This window comes from Salvelinus sp. IW2-2015, linkage group LG35, assembly GCF_002910315.2.
Source record: "Salvelinus sp. IW2-2015 linkage group LG35, ASM291031v2, whole genome shotgun sequence".
In the NCBI taxonomy this organism is placed as follows: Eukaryota; Metazoa; Chordata; class Actinopteri; order Salmoniformes; family Salmonidae; genus Salvelinus; species Salvelinus sp. IW2-2015.
This window is the reverse complement of record NC_036874.1, coordinates 19,747,154-19,760,381: the sequence shown is the minus strand read 5'-3', so window position 1 is coordinate 19,760,381 and position 13,228 is coordinate 19,747,154. Positions and strand designations below refer to the sequence as shown.

At 42.6% G+C, this 13,228-nt stretch overlaps 1 protein-coding gene across 11 annotated transcripts in view; it reads right to left on the bottom strand.

The window, feature by feature from the left end:
- LOC111958861 (polycomb protein SCMH1) overlaps window positions 1-13,228 on the bottom strand; it is a 45,489-nt gene that overhangs the window by 17,798 nt on the left and 14,463 nt on the right. For all 11 annotated transcript variants that reach the window (XM_070437392.1, XM_070437389.1, XM_070437397.1 and 8 more), the window contains one exon: window positions 7,335-7,581. In XM_070437392.1, coding sequence (XP_070293493.1) covers window positions 7,335-7,581 — 247 coding nt within the window. The remainder of the gene's footprint in view (window positions 1-7,334; window positions 7,582-13,228) is intronic.

The following is a 13,228-nucleotide window of genomic DNA, read 5'->3' as shown; positions in this document are numbered from 1 at the left end:
ATAATGATGTTTCCATATCTTGCATTACTCATCTCATATGTATATACTGTATTTTATACCATCTATTGCATCTTGCCTATGCCGCTCGTTCATCCATATATTTATATGTATATATTCTTATTCTATCCTTTTACTTAGATTTGTGTGTATTAGTTAGTTGTTGTGGAATTGTTAGATTACCTGTTAGATATTACTGCACTGTCGGAACTAGAAGCACAAGCATTTCGCTACACTTGCATTAACATCTGCTGACCAATACAATTTGATGTCTCCCTGACAAAGTTGATTATGCACATTACGTTATCCATTACATCTTTAAGCTCAACATTTAGTCTGGCACACAGCACACTGATGTTTGGGGGGCGATTTCCTTCAACCTGCTGACCAGGATGTGTCTGCCCACCATAAAAGGAGCCCAGTCGGTAACCACAATATTTACTTTTTCGAATGGCAGGCATGCTGCGTAAACAATTCTTACAGCTTTTCAGCTTTTCTTACAGCTTTGTGAATATGATGTCCCAGGTGGCGTGTACATCGGGTGAGAATCCGTGCCAGCAGCTGCAATTATGCTATCCAAATCAAATGTTATTGGACACGTACACATATTTTGCAGACGTTATCGCAGGTGTGGAAAAGTACTTATGTTTCTAGCTCCAACAGTGCAGTAATACCTAACAATACACACAAATCCCAAAAATAAAAAGAAAGGAATTGAGAAATATCAGACCGAGCAATGGCAGAGTCCGGAATATAAATATATACACTGAGTATGAGCCTTGACTAGAATACAGAATATTCACTCAGTGGCCAGTTTCTTAGGTACACCCATCTAGTACCAGTCTGAATTCTTTGAGGCATGGAAACATTGCTCAATTGGTATCAAGGAATCATACGTGTGCCAGGAATACATTCCCCACACCATTACACCACCAGCCTGTGCTGTTGACACCAGGCATGACGGAACCATGGACTCATGCTGCTTACGCCAAATCCTGACTCTGCCATCAGTATGACGCAACAGGAACCGGGATTCGTCAGACCAGGCAATGTTTTTCCACTCAATTGTCCAGTGTTGGTGATCGCGTGCCCACTGGAGCCGCTTCTTCTTGTTTTTAGGCGATAGGAGTGGAACCCGGTGTGGTCGTCTGCTGCAATAGCCCATCCGTGACAAGGACCGACGAGTTGTGCATTCCGAGACGTCATTCCGAAAACAACTGTTGTACTGCGCTGTTATTTGCCTGTTTTTGGCCCGACTGTTAGCCTGCAGGATTTTTGCTATTTTCCTTCGACCTCTCATCAATGAGCAGTTTTTTTGCCAACAGAACTGCCGCTGACTGGATGTTTTTTGTTTGTTGCACCATTCTCGGTAAACCCTAGACAAGTGTTTCTCAAACTCGGACCCCATGGGGTTCACGTTTTGGTTTTTGCTAAACACTACACAGCCGATTAAAATGATCCAATTTTGATGATTAGTTGAATATTTGAGTCAGCGGTGTAGTGCTAGGGCAAAAAACTAAACGTGCACCGCTTGGGGTCCCGAGCCCAGAGTTTGGGAAACCCTGCCCTGTCGTGCGTGAAAAGCCCAGGAGACCGGACATTTCCGAGATACTGGAACCGGTGCGCCTGGCACCGTCAATCACACTACGCTCAAAGTTGCTTAGGTCACTCGTTTTGAACATACTAACGTTCATTCTAACAGTAACTGAATGCCTCAATGCATGTCTGCTTTACAGTATATAGCAAGCCATGGCCACGTGACTCACTGTCTGTAGGAGCGAACCATTTTCATGAACAGGGTGGTGTACCTAATGAACTGTCCACTGAGTGTACTTATGAAGTTGGTAAAACAGTATGTAAGCATTATTTAAAAAAAGTGATCAGTGTTCATTGACTATATACATAGGGCAGCAGTCTTTAAGGTGCAGGGTAGAGTACCGGGTGGTAGCCAGCTAGTAACAGTGACTAAGTTCAGGGCAGGGTAATGGGTGGAGGCCGGCTAGTGCTGACTTCAATAGTCTGATGGCATGGAGATAGAATCTGTTTTTCAGTCTCTCGGTCCCAGCTTTGATGCACCTGTACGGTCTCTGCCTTCTAGATGGTAGCAGGGTGAACAGGCCGTGGCTTGGGTGGCTGAGGTCTTTGATGATCTTCTTGGCCTTCCTGTGACACCAGGTGCTGTAGATGTCAGTGTGTCCCCAGTGATGCCTTGGACTGACCGCACCACCCTCTGGAGAGCCATGCAGTTGCAGACAGTGCAATTGCTGTACCAGGCGGTGATACAGCTCGACAGGATGCTCTCAGAGGTGCATCTGTAGAGGTTTGTAAGGGTTTGAGGGACCAGGCCAAATTTCTTCAGTCTCCTGAGGTTGAAGATGTGCTGTTGCACCTTCTTCAACACACTGTCTGTTTGGATGGACCATTTTATGCTGTCAGTGATGTGCACACCAAGGAACCAGATGGTTTTCACCCCGTCGATGTGGATGGAGAGGTTATTTTCCAGGCACCACTCCGCCAAGGTCCTCACCTCCTCACTGTAGGCTGTCTCGTTGTTGTTGGAAATCAGGCCTACCATTGCTGTGTCGTCTTCAAACTTGATGATTGAGTTGGAGACATGCGTGGCCACTCAGTCATGGGTGAACAGGGAGTATCGGTGGGGACTAAAAACGCACCCTTGTGGGGCACCTGTGTTGAGGATCAGTGTAGCGGAGGTGTTGTTGCCTACCTCCACCACCTGGGGTTGGCTCGTCAGGAAGTCCAGGACCCAGTTACACAGGGCGGGGTTCAGACCCAGGGCCCCTGAGCTTAGTGATGAACTTGGAGGGGACTATGGTGTTGAAGGCTGAGCTGTAGTTGATGAACAACATTCTTACATAGGTATTCCTCTTGTCCACACATGCACTGGTCTGCACATGTTAACACGCTTAAACGTGAAGGTGTTTAGCTTGTCCGGGAGCAAGGCATTGGTGTCCGTGTGACACGGCTGGCTTTCCCTTTATAATCCATAATATACTCAATTTAATAACAAACAAAAATAATAATTTTGGTCAATCAGATGCACCATTGAGAGCATTCTGTCGGGCTGTATCACCGCCTAGTATGGCAACTGCAATGCAGTGAATACCCCCTAATCAAGATACATTAGTGTTTTATGTTTCATACATTTTGGGGAATTTTCTTCAACTTTGACAAAGTATTTTGTTGACAAATAATGACAATTAAAACCATTTTAATCCCACTTTAATGTGAAGAAATACAAGGAGGGTGAATACTTATGATAGGCACTTTACATAAAGCAGCAAGAGAGATCGTGTTAAAAAACAAAATACGTACATACAAACACACACATACTCATAACACACAACTAACAATACATAAAGATACACAATGTCAAACATAGCTATTTTACCTCCTAAACACTAAAGAGCTCACTATCGCCACACCTGCCATGGACTCAACATTGTGAAGGAGCTCAGTGCAGTCAGACACCCCTCAAATTACTTTCTTTTTCTAATCCTCAGATCGCAGGGTTTGTTCTGCTGCAGAGGATAAGTTCATTAGAGTTACCAGCCTCAGAAATTGCAGCCCAAATAAATGTATCACAGAGCTCAAGTAACAGACACATCTCAACATCTGTTCAGACGAGACTGCGTGAATCAGGCCTTCATGGTCGAACTGCTGCAAAGAAACCACTACTAAAGGGCGCCAAAAAACACGAGCAAATTTGAGATTTTTGGTTCCAACCGCCGTGTCTTTGTGAGACGCAGGGTAGGTGAACGGATGATCTCCACATGTGTAGTTCCCACCGTGAAGCATTGAGGAGGAGGTGTGATGGTGTGGGGGTGCTGTGATACTGTCTGTGATTTATTTAGAATTCAAGGCACACTTAACTTCTTATGGCTGCAGGGGCAGTATTGAGTAGCTTGGATGAAAGGTGCCCAGAGGTGCCCATAGTAAACTGCCTGCTCCTCAGTCCCAGTTGCTAATATATGCATATTATTATTCATATTGGATAGAAAACACTCTGAAGTTTCTAAAACTGTTTGAGTGATGTCTGTGAGTATAACATAACTCATATGGCAGGCAAAGACCTGAGAAAAAATCCAAACAGGAAGTGGGAATTCTGAGGCTGGTCGATTTTCAACCAAGACCCTATTGAATTCACAGTGAGATATGGATGGGTTTGCACTTCCTACGGCTTCCACTAGATGTCAACAGTCTGTAGAACCTTGTCTGATGCCTCTACTGTGAAGTGGGGCCGAAGGAGACCCAGAATTAGTCAGGTCTATCATGACCTGACCATGCTCTGACCATGCGCGTTAACATGAGAGGGAGCTATGTTCCATCGCACATCTGAAGTCAATGTAATTCTCCGGTTGGAACGTTATTCAAGATTTATGTTAAAAAAATTCTAAAGATTGATTCAATACATCGTTTTACATGTTTCTACTGACTGTTACGGAACTTTTTGAAATTTAGTCTGCTTTTAGTGAACGCGCTTCCTGACGTTGGATTTGTTTACCAAACATGCTAACAAAAATAGCTAATTTGGACATAAATGATGGACATTACCGAACAAAACAAACATTTCTTGTGGAAGTGGGAGTCCTGGGAGTGCATTCCGACGAAGATCAGCAAAGGTAAGTGAAGATTTCTAATGCTTTTTATGAGTTTTGTTCACTGCACAATTTGACGGGTAACTGTATGGCTTGCTTTTGTGGCTGAACGCTGTTCTCAGATTATTGAATATTGTGCTTTTGCCGTAAAGCTTTTTGAAATCTGACACAGCGGTTGCATTAAGAACAAGTGTATCTTTAATTCTATGTAAAACATGTATTTCATCAAAGTTTATGATGAGTATTTATGTTATTTGACGTGGCTCTCTGCAATTTCTCCGGATATTTTGGAGGCATTTCTGAACATGGTGCCAATGTAAACTGAGGTTTTTGGATATAAATATTAACTTTATCGAACAAAACATATATGTATTGTGTAACATGAAGTCCTATGAGTGTCATCTGATGAAGATCATCAAAGGTTAGTGATTAATTTTATCTCTATTTTTGCTTTTTGTGACTCCTGTCTTAGGCTGGAAAAATGACTGTTTGTCTGTGATTTTGCGGTGACCTAACAATCGTTTGTGGTGCTTTCGCTGAAAAGCCTATTTGAAATCGGACACCGTGGTGGGATTAACAACAAGATTACCTTTAAAATGATATAAGATACATGTATGTTTGAGGAATTTTAATTATGAGATTTCTGTTGTTTGAATTTGGCGCCCTGCACTTTCACTGGCTGTTGTCATATCATCCCGTTAACGGGATTGCAGCCATAAGAAGTTAACCAGCATGGCTACCACAACATTCTGCAGCGATACCGCATCCCATCTGTTTTGTGCTTAGTGGGACTATCATTTGTTTTTCAACAGGACAATAGGACCTCCAGGCTGTGTAAAGGCTATTTTACTAAGAAGGAGAGTGATGGAGTGCTGCATCAGATGACCTGGCCTCCATAATCACCTGACCTCAACCCAATTGAGATGGTTTAGGATGAGTTGGACCACAGAGTGAAGGAAAAGCAGCCAAGAAGTGCGCAGCATATGTGGGAACTCCTTCAAGACTGTTGGAAAAGCATTCCAGGTGAAGCTGGTTGAGATAATGCCAAGAGGATGCAATGCTGTCATCAAGGCAAAGGGTGGCTACTTTGAAGAATCTAAAATCTAAAACATATATGGATTTGTTTAACACTTTTTTGGTTACTACATGATTCCATATGTGTTATTTCATAGTGTTGATGTCTTCACTATTATTCTACAATGTAGAAAATAGTAAAAAAATTAAGAAAAACCCTTGAATGAGTAGGTGCGTCCAAACTTTTGACTGGTACTGTATATTGCTTATATAATTTTCGGGATTGAAAAAACGTTTTCAGTGTAAACTTATTAAACGACTAAAACTAGATATAAACTACAGCGCATTCGGAATGTATACAGACCCCTTGACTTTTTCCACATTTTAGGAAATGTTACAGCCTTATTCTAAAAATTGATTAAATAAAAATTCTCAGAAATCTACACACAATACCACATAATGACAAAGCGAAAACAGGCTTTTAGAAATGTTAGCAAATGTACACTACCGTTCAAAAGTTTGGGGTCACTTAGAAATGTCCTTGTTTATGAAAGAAAAGCACATTTTTCGTCCATTAAAATAACATCAAATTGATCAGAAATACAGTGTAGACATTGTTAATGTTGTAAATGACTATTGTAGCTGGAAACGGCTGATTCTTTATGTAATATCTACAGAGGCTCATTATCAGCAACCATCACTCCTGTGTTCCAATGGCACGTTGTGTTAGCTAATCCAAGTCTATCATTTTAAAAGGCTACTTAATCATTAGAAAACCCTTTTGAAATTACGTTAGCACAGCTGAAAAATGTTGTTATGATTAAAGAAGAAATAAAACTGGCCTTCTTTAGACTAGTTGAGTTTCTGGAGCATCAGCATTTGTGGGTTCGATTACATGTTAGTCCCTCCGATAGCATAAGCCATGGCAAAATGTGTAGAATTGCAGGAAATTTGCTTTAAAACAGCACATTTTTGTCACTGTGGCCAACAGGTGGGCCTCTAAAATGTTTAGATTGCCCTTTATTCATTTCAACTTACCCTTCAACAGTGTAAAACCCTGCCTCAATCTGCTGTGCTGCTGTCCTCTCCTTCACCCTCTACTCTTTTCGAACTCCTACTCTTCTACTCTCCTTTCCTACTCTCCTCCCCTCTGCTGACAAGACAATGTAAACAGCACGCCTTTCACGGACAGCACCTTTTCACTATCGGTTTTTCTCCTACTTTCTCTCAGTCTCTGGTTATCCTGGATTCCCCCTTTGCCTTGGCCCCTTTTAGTGCCAGCATGAGGCCCACAGTGGGGCATACACACACATAGCTTTGCCTGATCCCCCCCTTCACAGTCCTGTGCCAAGGTCTCATAAAACACACTCTTACAAAAGGTGACCCAGTCTCTTTCTCTCCCTTCTGTTCTTCCTCACTCATTCACTCACATTATGTCTTCCTCCAACACAAGATAAGGAATTTCAAAGGTGCCTTCTATTGACCTAATAAACCACTCATCTCATTCAAAGGACATTTCAGAGCCTTTAACTTCAGATTTGAACTCTTTCAGTTTCTGTAAAATGTGATTTTACATGAATCAATAATGTTAAAGTCAATACCACAGGTATTAGACCACATCGATGACCACAATATAAATAGCTGACAAGTCTACAGGGTGACACAAACAAACACACATACCATACATACACACAGACTCGCACAGACCTTTGGTGCCTGGCGGCTGCAGGTTGTCCCCGGTGAGAGAGCACCAGCCCACGGGGAAGATGTCCCGGGAGTCGTAGCGGCAGTAGTAGTCGAAAGCACCCCGCCAGCCGTCGAAGGTGACCAGCACCTCCACGCCACGCAGCGCCCCCACCGTGGCCGGACAGATGAAGTGGGGGTTCTTGCGGTCCACCGCCTCCAGCTTCATGCCCACCTGGAAGGAGTTCTGCTCTGGGGCTGGGGGCTCCTGCTGGGGTACGAGGGAAAGGGAGTTGGCAGGGACGGGAGAGGTCAGTGACAAGGGAGTAGGCAAATGTGGGATTATCCAGATGAAATGTGAAATGGTTCGGAAGCTTTATTTAGTTGGAAAATGTATATGATCACGTATGATGTTGTGATCCCAATGGTGAGTGTAGAAGAGGTAAACAGATTATTGTTGTCTATCAACAATGACAAGCCACCGGGATCTGACAACTTGGATGGAGTACTGACGATAGAGGTCGATATTGCCACTCCTATTTGCCATATCTTCAATTTAAGCCTACTAGAAAGTATGTGCCCTCAGGCCTTGAGGGAAGCAAAAGTAATTCCGCTACCTAAGAATAGTAAAGCCCCCCTTACTGGCTCAAATAGCCGACCAATCAGCCTGTTACCAACACTTAGTAAAGTTACGGGAAAAAATAGGTTTGACCAAACACAATGCTATTTTACAGTAAACAAATTGATAACAGACTTTCAGCACGCTTATAGTGAAGGACACTCAACAAGCACAGCACTTATACAAATGACTGATGATTAGCTGAGAGAAATGTATGATAAAAAGATTGTGGGGGCCTTTATTAGACTTCAGTGTGGCTTTTGACATTATCGATAATAGTTTCCTGCTAGAAAAACGTATGTGTTATGGCTTTACACCCCCTGCTATATTGTGGATATTGAGTTACCTTTCTAACAGAACACAGAGGGTGTTCTTTAATGGAAGCCTCTCCAACATAATCCAGGTAGAATCAGGAATTCCCCAGGACAGCTGTCTAGGCCCCTTACTTTTTTCAATCTTTACTAACGTAAAGCCAGTGTGTCTATGTATGCGGATGCCTCGACACTATACACGTCAGCTATTACAGCAACTGAAATGACTGCAACACTTAATGAGCTGCAGTTAGTTTCAGAATGGGTGGCAAGGAATTAGTTAGTCCTAAATATTAAAAAAACTAAAAGCATTATACCTGGGACAAATCATTCACTAAACCTCAACTAAATCTTGTAATAAATAATGTGGACATTGAGCAAGTTGAAGAGACTAAACTGCTTGGAGTAACCCTGGATTGTAAACTGTCATGGTCCAAACATATTGATACAACAGTAGCTTAGCTGAGAAGAAGTCTGTCCATAATAAAGCACTGCTCTACCTTCTTAACAGCACTATCAACAAGGCAGGTCCTACAGGCCCTAGTTTTGTCGCACCTGGACTACTATTCAGTCGTGTGGTCAGGTGCCACAAAGAGGGACTTAGGAAAATTGCAATTGGCTCAGAACAGGGCAGCACGGCTGGTCCTTGGACGTACACAGAGAGCAAACATGAATAATATCCATGTCAATCACTCCTGGCTCAAAGTAGAGGAGATTGACTTCGTCACTACTTGTATTTGTGAGAGGTATTGACATGTTGAAAGCACCGAGCTGTCTGTTTAAACGACTAGCACACAGCTCAGACACCCATGCATACCCCACAAGACAAGCCACATGAGGTGTCTTCACAGCCCCAACTCCAGAACAGACTATGGGAGGTGCATAGTACTACATAGAGCCATGACTACATGGAACTCTATTCCACATCAGGTAACTGATGCAAGCAGTAGAATCAGAATTAAAAAACAGATACAAATCCACCTTATGGATCAGCAGGGACTGTGAAGCAACACAAACATAGGCACAGACACATGCATACAATACACACATGATAACATACGCACTATACACACACAAGTACACAAGGATTTTGTGTGGTAGATATGTGGTCGTGGAGTATGGGCCTAAGGGTACACTTAGTGTGTTGTGAATTCTGTTATGAATATATTGTAATATATTTTTTAATCGTATAACTGCCTTAATTTTGCTGGACCCCAGCATATTATTAACCCCTCCACCACCCCCCCTCTTCGGATACTTAAAAAAAATATATATATATATTTTTTTTTATATACTTAAAAAAAAAAAAAAAAAGCTTTTTTGCTATATACACATACATTGTACATATACATTTTACATACATATTTTGCATACACATTTTACATACATGGTACTTTTATATAAAGCAGTCACATAATAATAGATTTCCAAACATAGGCGCTTTAATCCCAACCCTCAGCCCATCCCACCTATCACCATAGACCACCCTCGTTTGTGTGCCATATATTTTTCAATTGTGCTGTTTTACATAATGTTTTTACCTCTCTAAATTGTATAGTATCCACAGATTGTGAGCTAAAGATGAGAACCTTTCCTACAAGTATTATATTTTTATTGACTAACTATGGCTTTCCAGATCGCCCAACACTGCGAATAACCAATTTGTAAGGTTATTTTAAAGTGCATGTTGTGATTTTTTAACCATTCCTGAAGCTGTGACCAGAAACAAGCTACATAGGGGCAATACCAGAATAAATTATCTATTGATTCTGTCTCTTCGCAGCAAAATCTACAGAGCTGAGATTGTTGTATGCCCCATATATATACACGGTTGAAGTCGGAAGTTTACATACACTTAGGTTGGAGTCATTGAAACTCGTTTTTCAACCACTCCACAAATGTTTTGTTAACAAACTATAGTTTTGGCAAGTCGGTTAGGACATCTACTTTGTGCATAACAAGTAATTTTCCCAACAACTGTTTACAGACAGATTATTTCACTTTTAATTCACTGTATCACCATTCCAGTGGGTCAGAAGTTTACGTACACTAAGTTGACTGTGCCTTTAAACAGCTTGGAATATTCCAGAAAATGATGTCATGGCTTTAGAAGCTTCTGATAGGCTAATTGACATCATTTGAGTCAATTGGAGGTGTACCTGTGGTTGTATTTCAAGGCCTACCTTCAAACTCAGTGCCGCGTTTGCTTGACATCATAGGAAAATCTAAAGAAATCATACAAGACCTCAGAAAAACAATTGTAGACCTCCACAAGTCTGGTTCATCCTTGGGAGCAATGTCCAAACGCCTGAAGGTACCACGTTCATCTGTACAAACAATAGTACGAAAGTATAAACACCATGGGACCACGCAGCCGTCATACCGCTCAGGAAGGAGACGCGTTATGTCTCCTAGAGAGGAATGTACTTTGGTGCGAAAAGTGCAAATCAATCCCAGGACAACAGCAAAGGACCTTGTGAAGATGCTGGAGGAAACAGGTACAAAAGTATCTATATCCACAGTAAAAACGAGTCCTATATCGACATAACCTGAAAGGCCGCTCAGCAAGGAAGAAGCCACTGCTCCAAAACCGCAATAAAAAAGCCAGACTACGGTTTGCAACTGCACATCATCAAAAAGATCATACTTTTTGGAGAAATGTCCTCTGGTCTGATGAAACAAAAATTGAAATGTTTGGCTATAATGACCATCGTTATGTTTGGAGGAAAAAGGTGGAGGCTTGCAAGTGGAAGAACACCATCCCAACCATGAAGCACATGGGTGGCAGCATCGTGTCGTGGGGGTGCTTTGCTGCAGGAGGGACTGGTGCACTTCACCAGTCCCACCAGTCAAAATAGATAGCATCATGAGGATGGAAAATTATGTGGATATATTGAAGCAACATCTCAAGACATCAGTCAGGAAGTTAAAGCTTGGTCGTAAATGGGTTTTCCAACTGGACAATGACCCCAAGCATACTTCCAAAGTTGTGGCAAAATGGCTTAAGGACAATATATAGAACATTTGTGGGCAGAACTGAAAAAGCGGGTGCAAGCAAGGAGGCCTACAAACCTGACTCAGTTACACCAGCTCTGGCAGGAGGAATGGGTCAAAATTCACTCAACTTATTGTGTGATTTTTTTTATTTTACTTTATTTCACCTTTATTTAACCAGGTAGGCAAGTTGAGAACAAGTTCTCATTTACAACTGCGACCTGGCCAAGATAAAGCAAAGCTGTTCGACACATACAACAATACAGTTACACATGGAGTAAAACAAACATACAGTCAATAATACAGTAGAAAAATACGTCTATATACAATGTGAGCAAATGAGGTGAGATAAGGGAGGTAAAGAAAATAAATAGGCCATGGTGGCAAAGTAAATAGAATATAGCAATTAAAACACTGGAATGGTAGATTTGCAGTGGATGATTGTGCAAAGTAGAAATAATGGGGTGCAAAGGAGCAAAATAAATACAGTAGGGGAAGGGGTAGTTGTTTGGGCTATTTATAGATGGGCTATGTACAGGTGCAGTGATCTGTGAGCTGCTCTGACAGCTGGTGCTTAAAGCTAGTGAGGGAGATAAGTGTTTCCAGTTTCAGAGATTTTTGTAGTTCATTCCAGTCATTGGTAGCAGAGAACTGGAAGGAGAGGCGGCAAAAGGAGGAATTGGCTTTGGGGGTGACCAGTGAGATATACCTGCTGGAGCGCGTGCTACGGGTGGGGGCTGCTATGGTGACCAGCGAGCTGAGATAAGGGGGGACTTTACCTAGCAGGGTCTTGTAGATGACCTGGAGCCAGTGGGTTTGGCGACGAGTATGAAGCGAGGGCCAGCCAACGAGAGCGTACAGGTCGCAGTGGTGGGTAGTATATGGGGCTTTGGTGACCAAACGGATGGCACTGTGATAGACTGCATCCAATTTGCTGAGTAGAGTGTTGGAGGCTATTTTGTAAATGACATCGCCGAAGTCGAGGATAGGTAGGATAGTCAGCTTTACGAGGGTATGTTTGGCAGCATGAGTGAAGGATGCTTTGTTGCGAAATAGGAAGCCAATTCTAGATTTAACTTTGGATTGGAGATGTTTGATGTGAGTCTGGAAGGAGAGTTTACAGTCTAACCAGACACCTAGGTATTTGTAGTTGTCCACATATTCTAAGTCAGAACCGTCCAGAGTAGTGATGCTGGACGGGCGGGCAGGGGCAGGCAGCGATCGGTTGAAGAGCATGCATTTAGTTTTACTTGTATTTAAGAGCAGTTGGAGGCCACGGAAGGGGAGTTGTATGGCATTGAAGCTCGTCTGGAGGGTTGTTAACACAGTGTCCAAAGAAGGGCCAGAAGTATACAGAATGCTGTCGTCTGCGTAGAGGTGGATCAGAGAATCACCAGCAGCAAGAGCTACATCATTGATGTTTTCAGAGAAGAGAGTCGGCCCGAGGATTGAACCCTGTGGCACCCCCATAGAGACTGCCAGAGGCCCGGACAACAGGCCCTCCGATTTGACACACTGAACTCTATCAGAGAAGTAGTTGGTGAATCAGTCGAGGCAATCATTTGAGAAACCAAGGCTGATGAGTCTGCCGATAAGAATGTGGTGATTGACAGTGATTGACAGAGTCGAAAGCCTTGGCCAGGTTGATGAATACAGCTGCACAGTATTGTCTCTTATTGATGGCGGTTTGATATCGTTTAGGACCTTGAGCGTGGCTGAGGTGCACCCATGACCAGCTCGGAAACCAGATTGCATAGCGGAGAAGGTACGGTGGGATTCGAAATGGTCGGTAATCTGTTTGTTAACTTGGCTTTCGAAGACCTTAGAAAGGCAGGGTAAGATAGATATATAGGTCTGTAGCAGTTTGGGTCAAGAGTGTCCCCCCCTTTGAAGAGGGGGATGACCGCAGCTGCTTTCCAATCTTTGGGAAGCTTGGGAAAGGCTACCAGAAACATTTGACCCAAGTTAAACAATTTTAAAGGCAATGCTACCAA